Consider the following 23,143-nt stretch of genomic DNA (forward strand, 5'->3'; position numbering starts at 1 on the left):
ACTATGGTTGAGGAATTTATTCAGTAACAGAAAACACTCCAGGCAAAAAACTGGAATTCAGAGCACTCTCCCTGAAGCAAATAATATATTCACTGATCATTAGATCCTGACTTCCATCATCTTTATAGAATCCTAAAATGGTTACAACACAGAAGCAGGCCATTCAGCTCGCCATGTCCATGCAAGATCTCTGTAACATCAACTTGACTAGTCCCACTCCCTGCTTTATCCCTTTAGCCCAGCAATTTTTTATCTTTAGATAATTATCCAATTCCCTTTTGAAAGGTACAATTGAATCTGTCTCCACCACACTCTCAGGCAGTGCATTCTAGATCCTATCCATGTGCTGCATAAATTAAATTTTTCCTCATGAAGCCTCTGGTTCTTTGCTGTTCAGTGTAAATCATCATCCTCGGGTTCTGGATCCTTCTGTTGATGGGAAAAGGTTCTCCCTTTCGACTCTGTCCAGACACCCTCATGATTTTGAACACCTCTATCAAATCTCCTCTCAGCCTTCTCTCCCATAAAGAGAACAGGCCCAGCTTCTCCAATTTATTCTCATAACTGAAGTCTTTCAACCCAGGAACCACTCACATGAATCCTTCCTGAACGCTCTTGAATGCCTTCATGGACTTCTGAAAGTAACACGCCCAGAATTGATACAGCAGTCCAGGTGGTGTTGAATCGGTCTTTTATAAAGGTTCACCATAACTTCCTTGCTCTTGTATACTTTTATACATCAGTGACAGTCTACAGTACAGGGCTTAGGCCTTCACCTGGGCTTGTCACAATTTTTGAAAAACTTCATTCTTGGGATGTGCTTAATCACTGGCAAGGCCCTTATTTCTTGCACATTCTGAGTTGTCTTTGTGAAGATGGTTGTGGTGAGCTTCCTTCTTGATTGCTGCAGTTCAAATGAAAGTTACTTCCACAGTGCTATTGGAGTTCCAGGAGTTTAGTTCAATGATAAGGAAAGAACAGCAATATAGTTCAAAATCAGGATAGCATATGACTTTGCAGGGGAGCTTGGAGGTGATAATGTACCTATGCAGCTGCTGCTCTTGTCTTTCCAAGTGGCAGAGGTTTATGAGATGCTGTCAAAAAATCTTCAGTGACGTTGCCTCAGTACATCTTGTAGATGGTGCACATTGGAGCTAGAATTCACTGGCGGTTGAGGGACAGAGTGTTTAAGGTGGTGTAGGGAATGCCAATCAAGTGTGCCTCTTTGTTCTGGGTGGAGTCAAACTTCTTGGGTATTGTTGCAGCTGCTGACATGTGGGCAGTATATCATCAGACTGCTACTTTGTGTTTTGTAGTTGGTGGATAGGCATTGGGAAATCAGGATGTGAGTTACAGAATACCCAGCCTCTGACCTGCTCTATTCATCACTGCATTGATGTGACTGCAATCACAAAACACTGCAAGTCTCATGTCTCACTTGATGAGAACAAGTGCAACTTAATTTCAAAGTACTGAACTGCTAAAGGTATTTGATGTCCCATTGCCATTTTTTCTCAGTATGTTACATTTTCCCTTGTTTCATTGCTTCTGGAAGGATGTTTGATGTAAGCATTCCAGACACGCAGAGTATGATCCCAGGATGCAGTGACATACTGAAAAACAAAGCATACCAGTGTTTAAAATTGAATTGGAAGGGAGATTTAATAGAAGTGTTGAAAATTACAAAGGGTTTTGATAGAGTAAAGAGGGAGAAATTGTTTCCAGTGGTGGATGGGTTAGTAACCAGATGTCACAGATTTAAGCTAATTGGTAAATGAACCAAAGGAGAGATGAAGAGATTCTTTATTTTAAGCACAGCCTGTGTTTATGATCTGGAATGTGCAGCTTTAAAAAATGTTGACCTTCTAAAAGAGCTACCAAATTAATCCCACTCTATTGCTCGTTTTCTATAAAGCTGCCATTTTCTTTTTCCCTTTCAACTATATATTCTGTTCCCCTTGGAAAGTTCCTATTGAATCTGCTTTCACCACCTCTTCAGGCAGTCCATTCTAGATCATAACAAAACTCACTGAGGAAGAAAAATTCTCCATATCTTCTCCTTGGCTTTCTTTTGCCAAAGATCTTAAATGTGTATCCTATGGTTACTGGCCATCCTGCCACTGGAAAATTGTTGCTCCCTATCTACTCTTTTAAATAACCCCTCCTAATTTTGAACACCTCTATCAAATTTCCCCATAACCTTCTTGGTTCTCAGAAGACCAACCCCAGCTTCTCTATTCTCATCACATAACTGAGTTCCCTCAGAACGTTTGATGAAACGGTGAAGAGGGATCTTTAATTCCGTGTCTAACTGGTGCCACATGTGCCCTTGGATTGATTGATGGAAGGGGTGTTGATAGGATAATGAAGTGAAATCTTTATTCTGTTGCTAACCAGTGCTGTATCCGCCCTGGGATTGTTTGACGAGACAGTGCAGAGGGATCTTTAATTCAGTATCCAACCAGTGCTGTATATGTTCCTGGGAGTATTTGATGCGACCATGGATGCTTGAAGTGGAAAAGTGCTCCACCTAACACTGGCACCCTTGTTGCTGAGCAGAAAATACACACAGAAAAGTCATAGAAGAGGAAAATATTGGTTTTTAAGGCTGACTTACCTGTGTTCTCTCAGGAATGTGGATGATGGAACGGATTGAATCAGTGTGCCCAATATTTCTTTGCACTTGTACAAATGATTCGGGATCGTAAACTCTGAGGAAATATTTATCAAAGAGAATTAAACAGAAAAGAAATTGTAAAGTCATCAAAAGGACTGCCTTCAGAGAGTTTGGTTCAAACTCAGTGATCTAGAATAAAGGTTTTTAACCTGTGCCCTTATGTTCACACATGACCACAGATGAAGGCATGGCAACCAATGATGGACCACTGAAAATCAGGGATGTGCATATTTGGAGGAGCATAGATATTGTAGGGGATAATAGAGATAGGGAGGGGCAAGGCCATGGAGGAATTTGAAAACAAGGGTGAGAATTCTAAAATTGAGACACCCCTGGACCAGGAGCCAATGTAGGTCAGCAAGCTCAGGAGTGATGGGTGAACTGGATTCTTGATATCATAACAGATAGCTTCTGTGCCTCTGGAAATTAGCCATTTGCGAACTAATATCGTAATACAAAATGAAGCAGAAACACTTCAACCTGATGCAGAAAAAAACCCTCAAAAATGTTAAAGGGCAGAAAACTACAGACTGGAAGAGGGGAGTGAGCTACTTCCAGAAAGGTGCCCCATGTGCCAAAAGTGAAAAATCTGTCACTTAATTTTAGCAAACATTTAGCATAATTATTATATTTTATAATCACATCAACATTTTTGCTAAAATAAACTGAGGAAAATTTGGCCATCCATTCCAAATCCCTGTTGAAAATCTGCAATCTGCCTTTTCATACTCTGCCACTTTTCTATAAGGTGATGATTCATCCTAGGGTACACTTGTACTGAAGCAGAGCTAAAAAAAAGAAAGCATTCACCATGCACAATCTCAGGATGTTACAAGTCTCTTTGCAAAGCTGGTCTGGAGTGAAATGTACTGGTTTTTGTTCAGGTTCATCCGAAGTAGCTCTATAACGCAGATTACTCGATGTGCTGTTCCCAGGGATGCACACTGTGATAACCATCAACTGCTGCGGACTTTCAATTCTGTAAAAGACACTCCTTGGCCTGTCCGAAACTTGCTGGTCTTCCAGTGCAAAGAGCTGTGGATGACCCAATGTTACAGACTGGCACATTGCAAGGTTCAGGGCTGTGTGCTGAGGGATAAACTAAAAGTTGGGACAGCTGCCGCAAATACTCAATGGGGAAAGGCCACAGTCTAAGGCCCTCCCACCATAGTACACCGAGGGGCTGGAAACCATCTAAAACCCCTCAGGCTGTACGTTTGACATGAAATTAATATTGTAATTATATCCTGCAATTGTAAGTGTAGGGAGACCCCTCAGAATGCCACATATTGTATTGAAAGAAACTGATCTGCTTTGCAATTTATGTCATTTCAATTTTGAACTGTTATGTAAGATGCTTCTTAAAGTTTTATAAATGAAGTGTATTTTTGGAAAAAAAATGGTGCCCCAAAGCACCTTACAGTTAATGAGGTAATTTTGAAGTGCAGCCATTGTTGTAATGTTGGAAATGCAACTGCAAAATGCACAACAATCTCCCACAAACAGCAATGTGGGGATGACCAGACAATCGGTTTATTATTTTGTAATGTCGATTGAGGGAGAAATATTGGCCAGGACACCAGGAATAACTCCCCTGGTCCTCTTAGAAATAATGCCATGGAAATTTTTATGTCAATTTTTCAGAGCAGACAGAGCCTCAGTTTAAAGTCACATACAAAAGCTGGAAAGAAAGGCCTGAATTTATGTAGCGCCTTTCACAAACTCAGGACACCCCAAAGTACTTTATAGCCAATGAAGACTTTTTTTTTTGAAGTACGCTGTTGTAATGTGGAAAATGTGGCAGCAAATTTCTCACAGAAAGATCACACAAAGAGCAGTGAGATAAGGATCAGTCGGCCTGTTTTAACAATATTTATTGAGGTTTAAATAGTGACCAGGACACCAAGGAGAACTCCCCAGTTCTTCAACATTGTACCATGGGGTCTTTTACATGCACCTGAAAGAGCAGACAGGATCTCAGCTTAACATCTCATCTGAAAGCCAACATCTTCAACAGTGCAGCACTCAGCATCAGCCTAGATTTTTGTGCATAATTCTCTGAGGTGGGAGATTAGCACACTGCCTACTCTCTGGTATCTTGCCCAACTGACCATTCATCCTTTATGAGCACAGATAGTCATGGTGATCGAGCACATCACAGCTGTGCCCGTTCCACCTTCACTGACCTTCACAGTCTCCAAAGGCTTCCAGTGTATGACCCCCATCATCAGCCCAGGCCAAAGGTGTTGGGTCTATGAACGTACTGATTAAACCATTTGAGAGATCATGACTATTTATTTCTAACCACAAGTCTCTGAAACAGGTAGTAAGTATAATGTGTGAACACATGAAACAGTTGAATTGAAACGACATGAGAACATGTTCTGGAATAGTTGTTAATAATTGTATGAATCCACCAAGTCTTACCTCATGATCTCCTGAATCCCAGCTATAATGCAACCATTGACCCGATCAATGCAGAGACAATTAACTGCTCCGTGTGTGACCAGGTTTTGCTCACATTGTGTTCCATCTTCACTCTGTTAGAAACAAACAGTTATGTAACTGTTGAGAAACATTTACCTGACATGGTGTCCTTTAGCTAACCCAGTTTTGAATACTTATCATTTCACAGGTAGCCCAGAGTGAGTTGACGTAGAGGTATTCCATGTTTTGCCCACATCTGTTCATGTTGAGGTGTCAGCCCTGACTCAGTGGTAACATACTCACTCCTAAGTCAGAAAAATAGAAAGTTTGAGACTCATTCTAGAGTCTTGTGCCTATAATCCAGCCTGGCTCTCCAGTACAGTACTGAGGAAATGTTACACTGTTGGTTGTGTCGTCTTTTGGATAAAATGGTAAACTGAGCCCCTGTCAGGTGGAGGAAAAGGATATCATGGCAAGATTTGAAGAAAAGCAGGAGAGTTCTAGTTACGTTTTAACCAGTATTTATTCCTCAACTAGCATCATTATAACAGATTATCCGTTGTTTCTTACCTCTGCTGTTCATGGGACTTTGCCGTGTGCAAACTGCCTGCTGCATTCCTTCATTATAACTGTAACTGCACTACTTAATTGACTGTGAAGCACTTTGGGGCATTCTGAGGTCATGAAAGGTAAATGTAAGCTCTTTCTTTAATTCCTATCAGACTGGCTCCTGAACTCATTACTGAGTGCAGCTTTGCACACAGTGTTCCCCATGAGGCACTTACCCATATCCGGATACTCCCATCCTCTGATCCACTGAGCCACTTATTCAAGAGGGAATGCCACAAGATGGCAGTGATGTCAGCCTCATGACCCTGCAACACGCCGATGAGCTTCATCTCACTTGCAACGGGGCTGAAGTGGCGAATGTAGACCATCCCGTCACTCGAGGAATAGGCAAATTCATTCCTAACCAACGACAATGGATCATAGGTGAACACTCTTTCCAACAACCAGCATGCATTTTACTCATTACAATCAATTGAAGCAATAATCAATGACAAACAGGAACAGATCAGGTTAGTTTGCTTTGCGATTTAGCCTTTGCTATAAATTATTTGGTGAAAGTGGACATTCACTGCAATTTGGTTCCCTTAACCTATCAAACTATTGGTTACGCTACTGAATTTGAAACTCAAGAACTGTTAACTTTATTTTCACGATGGTTATGGTGTTTGTTATCTTTACTCCATTCTCTGGATCTTGGCAAGGCTGACATATATCTCCTATCCCTAGTTTCCCGTGAGATGGTGATGTTGGTGGGCTTTCTTCTTGAACAAGGCAGAACATGTGTTGAAAGTGTTCCACAACTGTTACTCCTTGGTAACGGTTTGACACAAGGCTGCATTTATTTGTGTCACAAAACAAGGGGGAGCATTTCCTGATGCACAGCCTGATTTGTACACTAGGATAAGAGTTTTAAGTTTGGGTGTAGTTGGGCCAAAAAGGCAATGTAGGTCCGTGAGCACATGGCTGATGGTTAAACAGGATTTTGGACAACCTAGTTTATGGGCAGCAAGGGTTTGGATAAATTGAATTTTGTTGAAGGTGGATGGTGGGCAGCCAGGTTGGAGTGTTGTCAATTTTGGAAGCAAAAGCATGGATGGTTTCTGCAGAAGATGGATGGAGGCAGCGGCAGAAAAAAGTGATAAAATGGAGGTAGAAATAAGCATTCTTGCTGATGGGGAGGATAAGGGGTCAGAAACTCAGCTCAGGCTCAAAGTTTGGGAATTGTTTGTTTTAGTGCTGAGACAGTGTGAGTCAGTGGCTCGGGAACAGGGTTTATGATAGGGACAGATGACAAGGCTTCGGTCTTCACAATACTTAGTGGAAGGAAATTTCTGCTCTTTCAATGCTGGGTGCCAGACAGTGTGACAAATCAAACACAGTGGAGGGTTGAGAAAATTATCTTTGAAGCTTTGGAAATTAAAGATTAATTTGCTGTATACAAGTGAGAAAAATCATGGAAGCATAAAAATTTGTTTTTAATTTTCTTTGAATACTTTTGCTTAATATTGATAAAAATATTGCAGATGGAAAAATGGCTGTCAGAGTCATCCAATTGGATAATGGAGTTATTTTCCACTAGCAATAAGTAGGCAGGACTCTCTGTGCATCGACCTTGGACCTGGGTGAAGGGGGTGGGATCTATCAAAATACATCTAACCAGGATTGGCAACTCTAGGTTTAAGGTTCATTGTTGGGATATGGTAAAAATATGTCAATGAAGTGACTGATCTGGCATACAGGGGCAGAACAAAAATAATACATAGTGAACATCAGGGTAGATTTTTCAACTGTTCTCTCCGAACATGAGACTGCTTGCAATAAATCTTATGCGCTTTTGAGACAGGCATTAGCCTGTTTATTTGAGGCCTGTCATATGAACCATGTTAGCTGTTAATCATTTGTTTGCTAATAATACAGCCTTTAATTTGGAGCCCATAGCAACCAGGTCAACACTTCCTCCTATGTGCATGGTGGAATATGGCGAAATAATGGACAGGCTTTCTCGGCTCCTGTTTCAAGTTGATTTTGATTTTTGTCCTCTAAGGTGTCTTAATTTCTGGTTTTTATTTCCCTGGATAAATTACATTTATTTCATTTTCTTCAGTCATTGGATCTGTCCCCTTTATGTCTCTGTTGAATACACACTCACTCTTTGTTTCACTTTGGGAATGAGTGGGGTGGAACAGTGGACTGAATGAGTACAGAGATTTGGGATGGGGACGGGACTGAATCAGTACAGGGAGAGGGGGGAGGGAGAGTGGGGAAGGGAGAGGTGGAGAGGGGAGGACGGGGATGGAAGAGGGGGGAAAAGGAGTGGAGGGGGGAAGGGGGAAGAGGGGGAGGAGAGGTGGAGGGGGGAGGGGGTGGGGGAGGGGGAAGGGGAGGGGAAAGGGGGAGGGGAGAGGGGAAGGGGGAGGGGAGAGGGGGAGGGGAGAGGGGAGGGGAGGGGGACAGGTGAGGGGGAGGGGGAGCAGGAGGGGGAGGGGAGGAGAGGGGGAGAGATTAGGGGAGCAGAGGGGAGAGGAGAGGAGGCAGGAGGGGAATGGGGCTGAAAGAGTACAGGGAGAGGGGGAGGGGAGAGTATGGGGCTGAATCAGTACAGGGAGAAGGGGAGGGGATGGGGCGGGATCATAACAGGGAAAACGGGAGGGGATAGGGCTGAATCAGTACAGGGAGTGAGGTTTGGGGCTGAATGAGTACAGGAAGGGGGGGGTGGGATTGGGTAAAATGAGTACAGGGAGAGGCGCAGTGGATGGGGCTGAATGAGTACAGGGGGTGGGGGTGGGGGTGGGGTGGGGGTGGGCGACGGGATGCGGATGGGGTTGGGGGTGGAGCTGGGGGAGGAGATGGGGCCGAACGAGGACATGAAGAGGGGGAGGGGATGGGGCTGAATGAATACAAGCAGAGGGGAAGGGGAAGGGGCTGAATGAATACAGGGAGAGTGGGAGGGAAGGAGATGGGGATGAATGAGCACAGGGAGAGTGGGAGGGGATAGGGCTGAATGAGTGGGGAGAATGAGGTAGGGGGTGGGGCTGAATGATCAGAGGGGGCGGGTGCTGACTAAGTACAGGGAGAGGGGTGGGGTATGGGGTTCATGGAGGACAGAGTGGGGGATGGGGCTACAGCTAATGAGCAGGCTGGGGTGATGGGGCTGAATGAATACACAGAGAAGGGGATGAGATGGGGCTGAATGAGCAGAGAGAGGGCGAGGTGATGGGGCTGGATGAGTACAGAGTGGGGGAGGGGATGGGGGTGAATGAGTAGAGAGAGTGGGAGGAGATGGGGCTGGATGAGCACAGACAGTGAGGAAGGGGATGGGTCTGAATGATTGCTGAAAGTGGGGGAGGGTGGGGCAGAATCAATACAGGGAAAGGGGTTTGGAGATGAATGAGTACATTGAGTGGGGGAGGGGATGGGGCTGAATGAGCAGAGCCAGGGCGAAGGGATGGGGCTGGGTAAGTTGAGAGAAGGGGAGGAGATGGGGCTGGATGAGCACAGGGAGAGGGGGTGGGGCTGAATGAGTACAGTGAGTGGGGGAAAGGATTGGGGTGAATGATTGCGGAGAGCGGTGAAGGGGTGGGGGAGAGTGGGGGAGAGTGGGAGAGGGGTGGGGCAGAATGAGTAGAGAGAGGGGGAGGGGATGGGGCTGAATCAGTGTAGGGAGTGGGGTTTGGGGCTGAGGGGACGGGGTAGGCTGGAATGAATACAGGGAGTTGTGGAGGGGATGGGGCTGAATGACAACAGGAAGAGGGGGAGTGAATGGGGCTGAATGAGTACAGGGGCTGGGGGAGGGGAAGGGAGGGAACTGAGGGAGGGGACTTGGGGAGGGGAGTGGGGAAGGGCCTCGGGGAGGGAATGGGGCTGAATAGGCACAGGGAGTGGGTTGGGGATGGGGCTGAATGAGTATAGGGACAGGGGGAGGGAATGGGGGTGAAGGAGGACATGTAGTGGGGGAGGGGATGGGGCTTAAAGAGTACAGGGAGTAGGGAAGGGAATGGGGGTGAAGGAGGACAGGGAATGGGGGAGGAGATGGGGCAGAAAGGGTACAGGGAGAGGGGGAGGGAATGGGGTGAAGGAGGACAGGGAGTGAGGGGGGAATGGTGTTGACTGGGAACAGAGTGGTGAAGGGGATGCAGCTGATGAGCAGGCAGGGGTGATGGGGCTGAATGAATACACAGAGATGGGGAGGGGATGGGGTTGAATGAGCAGAGCCAGGGCAAGGGGATGGGGCTGGGTAAGTTGAGAGAGGGGGAGGAGATGGGGCTGGTTGAGCACAGGGAGAGGGGGTGGGGCTGAATTAGTACAGTGAGTGGGGGAAGGGATGGGGGTGAATGAGTACAGGGAGTGGAGGAGGTGATGGGTCTGAATGAGTACAGAGAGTCGGGGAGCAGATGGGGCTGAATGAGTAAAGGGAGTGGGGGAGTGGATGGGGAGGAATGAGTACAGGGAGTTGGGGGGGTTGGGGAGGAATGAGTACAGGGAGTGGAGGAGGTGATGGGTCTGAATGAGTACAGAGAGTCGGGGAGCAGATGGGGCTGAATGAGTAAAGAGGGAGTGGATGGGGCTGAATGAGTACAGGGACTGGGGGCTGTGCTAAGGCTGGGGTTGGAATCAGTGCAGGGGGAGGGGGTTGGGGCTGAATTAGTAAATGGAGATGGGGGGGGATGGGGCTGAATGAGTACAGAGATAAGGGGAGGGAATGAGGCTGAATCATTACAGGGACTGATGGAGGGGTTGCAGTGAAAGAGTACAGGGAAGAGATGGATCTGAATGAGTAAAGAGAGTGGGGGAGGGGATGAGGCTGAATGAGCACAGGGAGGGGGGATGGGGCTGAATGTGTACCAGGAGCTGAAGGTATTCTGGGGCTGAATGAGTGTCGGAGGTAAGGGTGGGGATGGGACTGAATGAGTACAGAGAGTGGGGGAGGGGATGAAGCGTAATGAGTACAGGGAAAGGGCGGATGGATGCAGCTGAATCAGTACAGAGGGAGGGCTTGGGGCTGAATGTGTACAGGGAGCAGGGGTGGGAATGGGGCTGAATTAGCACATTGTGGGGGAGGGGATTGGTTGGAATGAGTACAGGGAATGTAGGAGGGGAGGGGTGTAATTAGTACAGGGAGAGGGGAAGGGGGCGGGGATGAAGCTGTACGAGCACAGGGAGGGCGGGTGGGGTTGAATGTCTACAGGGAGACGAGGGAGGGGATGGGCCTGAATGAGCACAGAGAGTGGGGAAGGCGATGGGGCAGAAAAGTACAGGGAGACGGGGAGAGGCTGGGGTGGAAGGAGTAGGGTAGGGGATGGGGCAGAATTAGGACAGGGAGTGTGGAGGGATGGGGAGGGTGAGGGGCCAAATGAATACAGTGAATGCCCTGAAGAGCTGTAATATGCAAAGTGAAAGCTCTACAAAAAACAGGAACTTGGAGAATTTCCCACATATATTTCATAAGCCTTTGCCTTTAGTCTTGGGCGGTTAAATTCCATGTGCTTGTGACATGTTCCTGTGTGCCTGAGCAGATAACAATATCAATTAATAATGAACAGAGGGATTACATGTACACTGTGTCTGGATATCAAGGGACAGATTATTTCAGAGTAGTCAAGATTTTTTTTGCTCATCACAACTCACCGCTTTGGGCTATAGGCAAGATCTAAGATGGCGCCATCACAGGCCAGCTCTTGTACATTGCTCCTCTCACTTGGTGCTGTGTTAGAGAATGTGTCATGCAACACACCTGCTTGCAGATCCCATACACAAAGTCTCCTGTCCCAGCCCCCAGAGATCTGACAAACATCAAACAGGAGAAACAAAGACTGTAAACAGTGACATACCCTCTCATTTCATTACCGGATTGGCAATTTATTTAAGTATGTGCACCATTAAAAATTTTTTTTGCACGGCTGTGCATGGTTGTGATATTACTTTAAGAGAGAATATGCTAATATGTGAGTAGCCAGGATGTATACCATATGACCAGCAGACATTGTTCAGAGGAACTTTCAGTTTAGCTAGCAGCATTTGGTGTGAAGCAGTTGCAGCTGTACTTTCCTATTAACAATTGCTGTTGGATCTTTATAGTAAATCCATCTGCTGAGCAATCCTGTACTACACCTTCAAGTAAACTGAACCCGCATTTAGTTTACCAGTTCCCATGTGAGATTGGGACATTTATATTGAACAAACACAGAAATACAACCAGCATGGAAACTTTTGGGATGCTGTGTATTTGCATAGCTTAGAGGGAACATTGGTAAACAGTCACACCTACAACAAGGCAAACTTTTCATACAGGATTCTGTGACAACATTTCCCAGGGTAAAGAAAACACCCTCTACACTACACAATCCCTAATCACACCCCCCACCCCCGCTAACCCAGGTAGGAACAGCATTGATTTGATAGAGAGTAAACACCACTTCACAGCATCCCATCATACACTCCCAGGGCAAGTACAGCACAGAGTAGATTAAGAGTAAAACTCCCTCTACACTATGCTTTACTGTTGAGTAAAGCAAAATAAATTCACAAGGTTAAGCTAGCTATTTGAAGGCTATTGATTAAACACAGACATGGAATCTTTTATTTACATCAATCACAGACAATAGGGGCTTCCATGGGCTGGATTATATGTGGGCTCCCCGCACCTCAATGTTGGGGGCGAGTGCGCCTCAGCTTGGCCAGCTCACCCTGCTTTAATTTTTTTGGGCATTGGCCCTTTAATTAGTATGAGATGGGACTTCTGTCTGTCTCCAAGAGGAGGTCCCACATAGAGCTGCCAGCCAATTGGAGGCCAGCGGCTCTGGGCCATGCCAGGATCGGTGGCCACTGCCGGTATCGCAGGAAGCCTGCAGGGAGAGCAAACATGGATACCCCAAACTCAGTCTGGGATCTCTCTGAGACTGGGTTGGCAGGTCCTGGCGAAGGGGGTGGGGGGAGGGTGGAAATGGGGAGGCCAACCTGTGGGGTGGTGGCTTGCTATCGGCACTAGGAAGGAGGTACCGCCATCCCCAACACCTTTCATGGACCAGCAGCCTGCAGAGTTAAACTGCCGGACTACATGTTCTCCCGCTGCCCATTAAATTGGAGTGGCAGCAGGATGAATCCTTTACTTGGACATTAATTGCACACTCAACGGTTTCAATTAGGCCAATCTGATGCCTCCCCTGCTGCCTGTAGTTTTGTGGTGAGCACCCTAATTTATAGGTCCACCAGCCTACCTTTCTTCCTGTGGTTGGCCCATAAAATTCAGCCTCTCATCTCATTTTAAGTGCTCCCTGTAAACATTCAAAACTTGGAATGTCTCTTCCCATGGAGAGTTCCATGACACTTGCGGCATAAGGGGGTGTGAAACAGCATCGTCTTGACTGGCCAGACCAGCTGGCCAAACATTGGACAATCACTAGATCATTAACCAATCCCACATTTTCTGTGCACAAGGAAACAGACGTGTGCTAAAGAGATCAGTTAATGTGCTTCAGTAAAAGCTGCAAAATCAATTGGTGATTAAAAATAGATAGCTACAAAGGAAGATATTGCCAGCCTCAGATAGAGAGATTCTTTTGTTTAAGTCAAGCAAGATGGTTTATTTTTGTAGGGAAGTGTAATGTGTTCATTAGTTTGGCTTTATTTTAAAAAGGCAAATTGTATTGATGAATTGTGATTACACTCACAAATGTTGCTCTGTAGGTTAACTTGCTGCGTAATAAAGCAGCTAAATGACTTAGAACTAAACTAGGCCGGGATTTTCCAGCTCACCCTGCAACCGGGATCTTCCGGACCTCCTGGGAATCTATGGATTTTTGGTTGGCCTGCCAGATCCTCCACGCTGGGTCCCGCCACAGTGGGGCTGGAACAATCTTAGCCTATCCAAACTTTCCTCATAACTAAAACTCTCCAGTTCAGGCAACATCCTCTTAAATCTCCTTTATTTTATTCATTCATGAGGTGTGGGCTTTGCTGACTAGGTCAGCATTTATTGCCCATCTCTAATTGTCCTGGAGAAGGTGATTGTGTGCTGCCTTCTTGAACCACTGCAGTCCATGTGGTGTAGGTAGACCCACAGTGCTTTCAGGGAGGGAGTTCCAGGATTTTGACCCAGTGACAGTGAAGGAACAGCGATATATTTCCAAGTCAGGATGATGAGTAACTTGGAGGGGAACTTCCAGGCGGTGGTGTTCCCATGTATCTGCTGCCCTTGTCCTTCTAAATGGTAGTGGTCATGTATTTGGAAGGTGCTGTCCTCTCTAATCATGGCTGCCTTCCATCTCATAAGACAATGGTTTGTTCTGTGGTTGTCACCTATCAGGAGCCCCACATTGGCATGGCAGTCTCTGTTTCACTTGTTGCAGAGGAATACTGCGCTGCGAAGTTGCACAATTCGCTGGTCTCTGTTTTTCTGGGCATCTTCTCGGCCAGCTAAGGTTTTTGTTTCTGCTTGCCTCTTCCACACAGCCAGCCTTCAGAAGTCACGGCTGCCAGGGACTGTCTCCCAGATGTCAGTGTCAATGTTTGCCATCTTCATATCTTGTTTGCAAGTGTTCTTTTTGTGGAAGTATGATAGCCTAGGAGGATGTTGGGACCCAGTGGCCAATTCATTGTGCAGAAAATCTTTGGCAATACAGCCGCCATCCATCTGACGAACATGGTTGAGCTAGTGCCCAATCACATCTTTCCAAAAGTGCAGTGAGTACTGAGTGCAGCACTCCAGCTGTGTCCTAACTAATGTTTGATATAAATCTAGCATTACTTCCCTGCTCTTATATTCTATTCCTCACCATATAAAGGTAAGCATTCTGAATGGCTTCTGGACTACCTTATCTGCATGTCTAGTGATATTCAGTGATCTATGGACAGGCATTCCATGGTGCCTCTGTTCCTCTGCACTTCTCAATATCCTACAATTTATTGTGTATTCCCTTGCCTTGTTAACCTTTCCTTAATGCGTTATTTTGTTACTACATCTGTCATCTGAGATTGGCAATTTTTATGCCAAATGCTATATAAAGAGGAAGTTTTGTGCTATAGGTCCATGAGCTACTATTACTTCAATTCGCTACCCTTTAGACCCTCACATACAGCAGACAGGGAACATCTCAATCTCATCAAAGTGAGCTTGGTTATGAAACCAAGGGTTCAGTATTTAACCCACTACACCACCCAGTCCATCCTTTTGGGATTTCTGAGGAGCTTAGTCACTGTCCGGGATTTTACGGCCCCACCATGGCTGACCCGCTGTGGAGGATGCGGCGGGCCAGCCAAATGTCTGTTGACTTTCAGTGGGACTGGAAGATTCTGGCAGTGGGCAGGGCCAGAAAATCCTAGCTTATAGGTTCTTTTTGATCTGTTTCGCAAACGGTCCTTTGATTTTGTCAGTGGAATCGGTTTATGTTGGAGACACTGCAAGGAGTTAACTCACCAGGTATTCAGTGTTGTAGCCCTGACCTCTCCCAACCACAGCAACTCCTCCCACAGGCTGGACATGGTGTGACAACACCTTCTTACAGACAAACCCTACAGTAGGAAAAGACTGCAGTTAGTGTGGGAGTATGGGAGCATGTTTAGAGGAAAGTGCCTCTGTATGTGCAAGCATCAGATAAAGGCTGAGGAGGATCTAAAAACCAAATTGTTTGTGCAGAACATAACTCTGAGGGGGTGACGCATCACCCTGGGTTCCCTTTTCTGATTCCTAATGAGAAATCTCTGCTGGAATTAGGGTTGCTACCCTCCAGGATTGGCCTGGAGTCTCCAGGATTTGAAAATCAATCACTGCTGTGTGCAACCCTGGAGAAAAATAAATCATAGGAACATTGAAAAGGATAGTTTTCTTTTCATTTTCCTTGAACATTTCTCTTTACCAGGTATAAAAATATTGAAAAGGGGGAGAAAGGTTTTTTGGCTGACAAGCAAGCATTCAATTGGGTAATGAGTCTTTCTGCTTTCAAATTAGTGTAGGAAAGCAATATGTCAAAAGAATGGATGTGTTGGCTGACTAATGACTGGAGTGTAGGGGCAAGTCATGTGATAAAACCTCCAGGAATAATCACAGCTGGCAACCCTAGCTGGAATGTCAAGAGGACAGTGGTCCACAATTGTGAAGCACTCTGTGATCAAATTGCCTGCCAAAAGAGTTAAAGTCTAGGACCTTTAACTTTGCGTGATTCAGCTCTTTCAAGGGAGGACAGTAAGAAGTAACATGGCAATGGTGGTGAGGCATTGAGGACTGTATATTCTCCATTTTTTCTGCAGCTCAGACTGAGAAGTTTGCTTCGCTTCAGGTATCATCTTATATTCAATCATATGAAAAACCCCAAATGATAAAATGATACTGATAAGAGATCAGCAGGTTAATAAAATACTTGATCCAAGTCCACCTACTGTACTTCAAACCGTACTTCATCCAGGGCCTGATTTTAGCTCTGTGAAAAGGAGTGGGTGAAAATCGGTCCCCAAATGGTCTCTGTCCTGTGCACAATTAGCACAGCAGTTGATTAGCCTCTTATGGATGCTTAATAAAATTGATAATTCATGACATCACCTCAGCAGCACCTCCTGCTGGTTAATCATTGACAGTAGTTGTGGAGGAAAACCAATTGCTTTAAAGCAGGGAGTGGGGTCTGAGGAAAAGAGACTAGGAAGAAGAAAGCTCAACAGTAAATGAAGGCTTCCTTGGCGAGTCATTGCACAACAATATGGGCAAAATGGCCTTGCCTCTTACGACCAAAACACAGCAACAACAACCCACACTTAAATGGGGCCTCAAATGTCAATAAACACCTCAAAGGCCTCACAGGAACATTATAAAACAAAATTTGACACCAAGCCACATGAAGAAATATTAAGGTAGGTGGCTGAAAACTTGATCAATCAGACAGGTTTTAAGGAGCATACTAAAGGAACAGAAAGTGAGGCAGAGAGGCTTAGGGAGGGAATCCCTATATGCCATAGGCAAGCAGATAGCACCAAATAAATTGTAGATGAAACCAAATTTGGGGGGGTTATTGTTATTTATGTGGAAGATTGTTGCAAAATACATCAAACATTGATAATTGGAAAATGAATTTCACTATAGCTAAGTGTGAGATGGTACATTTTGGTAGCAGAATAAGTGTTAAAATGGGGTAGGGGAGCAAAAGCATCTCGGGATACGGATACACAAATCACTAAAAGGAGCATTAACGGTTAATACGGCCATAAAAAAACAAAGGTTCATTTTTAGAGTGGTTCAATTGCAAAGCAGATAAGTTACAGCAACCTTGAAAAGGACCTTGGTTAGAGAATGCTTGGAGTATTGTGATTTCCAGTCTCCATATTATGAAAAGATATAGAGGCACTGATTAAGATGCAAAAGAATGATTTACAAGGAAGCTATAAAAAGCTAAGATGTTATATCTATCAGGAAAAATTGAACCCAAGATATTATTTTCATTAGAAGGCTGAGAGGTGACCTATTAGAAGTCTTTAAGTTTATGTAAGGAGTCGATAAGGTACATACGGAGAAGATGTTTCCATGTGTGGGGAAGACCACTGCTAGAGTCCATCAATATACAATAGTTGCCAATAAATCTGTTAAGGTATTTAGGAGAAAATTCTCCTCCCAGAGAGTGGGTACAATGGGAACTTGCTACCGCAAGTAGTAGTGGAGTTGAACGACATTGATGCATTTAAGGGGAAATTACATCAAGACATGAGGTCGAAAAGGACAGAAGGGTACGTTGATAACGTGTGATAGGGAGGCTTGTGTAGAGCATTGCCACTTGCATAGACTTGTTGGGGCAAATGGCTGTTTCTGTGTTTTATATTCTGTATAGTTATGGGCCAATGATTTTAAATTCTCAGCCTTACCCAATAAGGACTTCAACAGAGGATGTTCTCTATCATCCAATTGTAGGAACTTCACTAGTGCAATGGAATCAGCTAACTCAGCCTATAGCAGGGATTGAACCTGGAACTTTTCTATTCTAGACAGCTCAGTTACTCAGTAGGAGAACTGGCTCTGTCATCAGCTAGAGCTGAAACCAATGCCTGTGATCAGCTGGCCTGAATCAACTCTGAGTAGTGAGTTGTTGGCTTGCCAACAGGTGGCAAGATACTTCTGACCTGGTCAGACTCTCAATCGTTTCCCTTACCTGAAACTCGATCATTTACCGAACCATTCTCCTCTTCAGTTGTTGTGTACTGTCTGTTCATAGTTTGCTCCAACAAGACTTCAAATCTCTAGAGAAATAAAAGGCCAGAAAGAAATCCTTCTTCCAGTTGGATGAGGTGAATTTGTGACTCAGACTCTAGGCAAGCGTAATCAACTTCCACCTTTAATCTCTTGCAACGCCAACCCCACGGTTGAAGTGTGGAGCCACCTGAGGAGTGTTGCACCATTTCTCTGACAGGGGTTTCTTCCACTAGGAATCTGGGATTGGCATAGTTACCCTTACATTTTGTGGTAAGACAGAATAGGGATATTTTACCCTTGCACCCCTCCCATGCTCTGGGATGAATACTCTGTTCCTGAATGGTGAACTTCAAGGATGGTGCTGCAGGAAGAGGCAGCATGCAGTAGAAGCTGCAACTGTGAGTCAGTGGTTAGTCTCAGGATCAGGGTCCTCAGAGTGGGGATCGGGGGAGGTCAGGGAGTAATGGAGGAATTTGATGTCCAGATCAGGGGCTTGGGTGTTGGGGAGTGGTCGGAGCTTCAGGATTGGAATTAGAGCTGGGTTGGAGGCTCCAGGATGCCTGGGGAATGCCAGCAACAAGGATGACGTTTATGGGAAGTAATTAGCTTCTTTTTGTGTCTACAGCGTTTAAAGATGGTTTCCCTGAGTGTGCAGTGTTGGCTGTCTCAGAGTAAACTAAAATCGCAGCAAGGATCTGAAGCACATGTGAAAGCTCGTGTACATATACGATGGTCGTAAGGTTTGCTGCAGACTTGGGCATGGAACATATTTTGTTTATTCTTAACCAATATGGTGCATACGGTGCACAAACTTCCTGACCGCCATGTTGGATCCTGAGAAGGCCGTATCGCACCTGAAAAATGGTTGCTCTGCCTCCTAATTTAAGATTTATTCTTTGCTGGACATCAGAGCCTCCATATTAATCTTGGGCAAGAGGTGAGTGTTGGGACAGACTGGTTAAGTAGCAGGCTTGCTCTGACTCGTTCACATGAGGATCTGGCCTGTTTGAGGTCCTTGGCCTCCTTCAAATGGTCCAGACTGGACTCCCTGCTGTCCTGGCCAATAATTACCCCTCAATCTACATCACTAAAACAAAAATCAGGTCATTATCGCTGATTGTGGAACTTGCTGAACACAAGGCAGTTGCTCTGCTTTCCTATATTCTAACGCTTCAAAAAAGGTACTTAATTGGTTGTAGGTGCTGTGACACATCCTGAGGTTGTGAATGGGGCTTGACAGATGTGTTTCCTCTCTCTCTCTCCCATCCCTCCGTAATGTTAGCACCAGCTGGTTAATGGGCCTCCTGCTCTTGTTGCCTGGCATCCCTTCTCTTCTAATCCTCATTTCTGCTTGAAGGACATTCACCAAAGCATCAGTAAACCTGTGACCTATACCTCAAAGCTGTTCCAATCTTGTTCATTGCTGCACTGTTGCTCCCTGATAGAAAACATGAGCCCCTATTAATCAATGGCAGCATTTTAAGTGCTGAAGCACTGACAATTCCCTCCTTTCAACTTGTAGGAAGTCAAAAGGCAGTGGTTCTACTGCAATGAATATCCCAATTACTTAGATAAAAACAAAAAAAAAACTGCAGATGCTGGAAATCCAAAACAAAAACAGTAACAGAAATACCTGGAAAAACTCATCAGGTCTGGCAGGTTGAAGGGTCATGAGGACTCGAAACGTCAACTCTGCTCTTCTCTGCCGATGCTGCCATACTGCTGAGTTTTTCCAGGTATTTCTGTTTCTGTTTTTGTTTTTGATCCCAATTACTTAATTAGACCTGCCTTAGGAAGTTTGAGTGTGATGTGACAGGGTCAGGTAGTCGTACTCCAACACTAACCCACCAATCAGAATAAAACCCGAACACCCAAAACTCTTAATTGATCAGTGAAATTTTCATGATAGGAAAATGAAAATCAGAACTCAAGTCATAATAATACCAAATGCCTGCTTTTGATCTTTTAAAATGTAGCAGCCCATCTCTGCGTGCTCCCTCACCCTCATCTTATCTTGCTCTTGGGTTGTCTTTGAAGGCATCATTTTGAGGATACTAGAAAGTGAGTCATCAAAGCCCCAGAGGTAAATATTTCCATCGTCAGCAGCAAGCACCAACAAATCCAGTTCTTCCACAAACACAGACCTGCAATCCATAAATTCTCAGTGAGATGCCAGGCCACAATAAACATTCATAAAGACACACAGACCATGAGGCAGCCTGTGACACTGCTCTCTTAATATGGCTGCATTTAGATTTTGACCTCATTCTGCCCCCCTTGCGTTCTCACTCACAAAAGAGACTATTTGGAAGAATCAGCTTTGCTCAGTTGGTTTCACTCTTGTTTCGCAGACTTTGCATTTCTCAAATTCTGGCCTCTTGTGCACCCGCTACCAGCTTTGCTGCATCATTGATGGTCATACCTTCAGCTACCTAGGTCCTAGGCTCTAGAATTTCCTCTCTAAGCCTCTCCTCATCATTTAAAGTGTTTCTTGAAACCAACCCTCATTGAGCAAATTTTTGATCACTTGTCCTAAAATCTCCAAGCAGTTTAGTGACAATTTTTGTCTGATTACACTCCTGTGAAGGGCCCTGGGATGTTTTATATGTCAAAGCTGCTGTATAAATGAAATTGCTGTGGTTCTTCAGTTAGACATTTGCCCCATTATGTACCTGAAAAAATAGTCTAGTTTGACTCCTTAGTGCAGCACTGGGGGAGTGCTGCTCTTTTAGCAGTCCCGTGTTTCAAGAACAGGCATTAAATTGAGTCCTATTTCCTTGTTCAGACGAATGCAAAAGATCCCATGGCAGTTCTTCCTGGTATTCTGGTGTCATGACCCCAGTCTAAAATTAACTGGTCAATCATCAGATTTGTAGTTTATGGGATCTTGCTTTGTGAAAATTGGCTATGCAAATTTGTCCCCACTATAACACTTCAAAAATGTAAATAATCTTGGAACGTACTGAGAACAGAAGAAGCACCATGTTAGTTGTTTTCTTTCTAAGCACATCTTTCCTAGTTTTATTTTAAACAACTTGAGGGTTATACCATCTGCTCATCTATTCTGTATTTTAGAGCTCTGGAGCTCTGTGAAGAAATTATTCCCCAGATTCTGATTTGTAGGTCAAACAAGGAAGTGACGATAGGCATGTCCAGATTTCCCACCAATTCCCCTGTCTCACATTTGGACATAACACAAAAGTGTTTGTTTTCCAAATGAAGAGCTTGCACTTATACTGAATCTTTCACAATCCGTGGACATCTCAAGCACTTCACAGCCAATGAAGTGCTTTTGAAAGGTAGTCACTGTTGTAACATGAGAAATGCGGCAGCCAAATTTCCACACAGCAAGATCCCAAAAACAGTAATGAAACACGTAACCAAAATATCTGTTTTAGTGATATTGGTTGATGGATACATATTGACCAGGATATCAGGGAGAAGATCCACTGCTATTTTAAATAGTATGATGAGATCTTTTACATTTAAATGGGCAGATGGGGACTCAGTTTAACATCTCATCCAATCTATGGCACCTCCAAAAGTGTAGCACTCCCTGAATGTTGCACTGAAGTGTCAGTCTACATACACAAGTCTTTAACCCACAAACTTCTGACTCAAAGGCAAGAGTACTACCAACTGAGCCCAAGATGACCCTTTGGAAGAGTACAGAACCAGTTTACCTGGTAAAGCTAGGTGGTTGGCTGGTTTTATTGGATGCTGTGACTCCAGATGATTCCTTTTCCCCACTTCGGGCAACATCTATGAGATGATGGGCTGAATAGGCTTTTCGGTGACAGGCACTCCATGCCACTTTGATGGTGCTGTACCTGTCCATTCCCTTGGACTCTGTATCAAACATATTGAACACTTCATGGCTGAAGGGGTGTGGGGTGGGAGGTGGAAACAAAACACCACAGCAGTTGGTTAGTCATGAAAATGCGGGTCATATTAATGATTAACGGGTATGTGAAGAAGAATTTCAGAGTTAACCTGCAGGGTACAAGCTCAGAAAAAAAGACTCCTTCAATAAGCCATGTAAGGAACTGCTTATCATCAGGAGGCCTGGAGAATCAGTGGTCTGGTGCCAAAGGATAGTTCTAGTTAAGTACATACCTACAATTCCTAACAAAGAGTTCAGAGTGACATTGTGCTAGATTATAATGGCCCAGTAATAATTGGTCTGCATTCCCACTAAATCTCAATCCAGCAATTAGTGTTGGAAATGTGGCAATCAGGGACAGGATCATAGGAATCATGAAGTGAGAAAAGACAAGTGTTCATGCAGTTCGCATGATAATTGCATGTTACAATGATAATTGAATTGCTGACTAACTATGGTAATCAATCTCTATCATTTATCTACAACAGACCTAGATATGAAGTGAGGAAAATCCCAATGGGGAAGAGCTTTGGGAACCATAGGTCCAAAGTCACCTGCTTCTCCTAAATATGCTTTGTTCAAATTACTCATAGAATATAACATTCTGGGATACAGTTTGAGAGAAATCAATGTAACTTGAATCTCAGTTGTGATGTCCTCCTCCATCATCAGGTGGCCTCACCGTCTAGGCTTTCAGTTGAATGATGCCAGGTGGGTAATGTGTTTAAGGGAGTACCCCAGCAAACACCTTCAGAAGGGGTAATTGGCAGAATAAAAAGAATGTTTCAGCATGAACTCTGACCTGTACAGGAAGTAAGATGACTGTTGCCTTTCCCATTTTAGAATCGTCCCATCACTGTGTCCACTGAAAAGGAGTATCGGCTCCTTCTGGGCTGAGGAGGAAAGGACACATGGTCTGATTAGGACAATCATTTTATTAATTTGAATTGACTTAACAGAGCAGCTCTTTTCTCAGTGGGTAAAAGTCCCACCCAGTGTGGTACTGAGCCAGCATCCCTAGAAATGCAGAGTGTGTTGGCTTCCACTGGCATTGGTGTTACAACAGAAAAGAAGGACAACAAAAATAACAACAATTTTTTTTTATATAGCGCATTTAAGGTAATAAAAAAATCCCAAGGCACTTTGCACGAGCATTGTCAAGTAAAATACCACATTGAGTCTCATAGGCCAGGATTTTGCCCTTGTTGGGTGGGCTCGGCGGGGTCGAGTGGGAGCAGTCGGGGAGCTGACTGCCACCCACAATTAAGGCCCGTCCAGCGTGAAACACGTGCTGCAGCACTCAGCACTCAGCACTGCCTGTGTGGGAGGAGGGCCAGCATGAACATTCGTGCATGTACGCAGGTGCACACAGGAAAATCTCCCTGAGGCACAGGGCTGCATCAGGGAGATGAAGATTTTTGAA

General features: G+C 44.8%; 1 protein-coding gene across 1 annotated transcript in view; it reads right to left on the bottom strand.

Moving 5' to 3' along the window:
• Positions 1-1,288: 1,288 nt before the first annotated feature.
• Positions 1,289-23,143, bottom strand: part of LOC121281462 — a 58,208-nt gene continuing 36,353 nt past the window's right edge. The window contains exons 8-17 of the mRNA XM_041194409.1: positions 22,523-22,613; positions 21,521-21,715; positions 19,840-19,981; positions 17,797-17,884; positions 16,027-16,132; positions 12,358-12,516; positions 5,890-6,073; positions 5,105-5,217; positions 2,618-2,711; positions 1,289-1,613 (exon numbers count right to left, since the gene is read on the bottom strand). Of these exons, the coding sequence (XP_041050343.1) occupies positions 1,515-1,613; positions 2,618-2,711; positions 5,105-5,217; positions 5,890-6,073; positions 12,358-12,516; positions 16,027-16,132; positions 17,797-17,884; positions 19,840-19,981; positions 21,521-21,715; positions 22,523-22,613 (1,271 nt within the window). The 3' untranslated portion in view covers positions 1,289-1,514. The remainder of the gene's footprint in view (positions 1,614-2,617; positions 2,712-5,104; positions 5,218-5,889; positions 6,074-12,357; positions 12,517-16,026; positions 16,133-17,796; positions 17,885-19,839; positions 19,982-21,520; positions 21,716-22,522; positions 22,614-23,143) is intronic.

Source organism: Carcharodon carcharias, chromosome 8, assembly GCF_017639515.1.
Source record: "Carcharodon carcharias isolate sCarCar2 chromosome 8, sCarCar2.pri, whole genome shotgun sequence".
NCBI lineage: Eukaryota > Metazoa > Chordata > Chondrichthyes > Lamniformes > Lamnidae > Carcharodon > Carcharodon carcharias.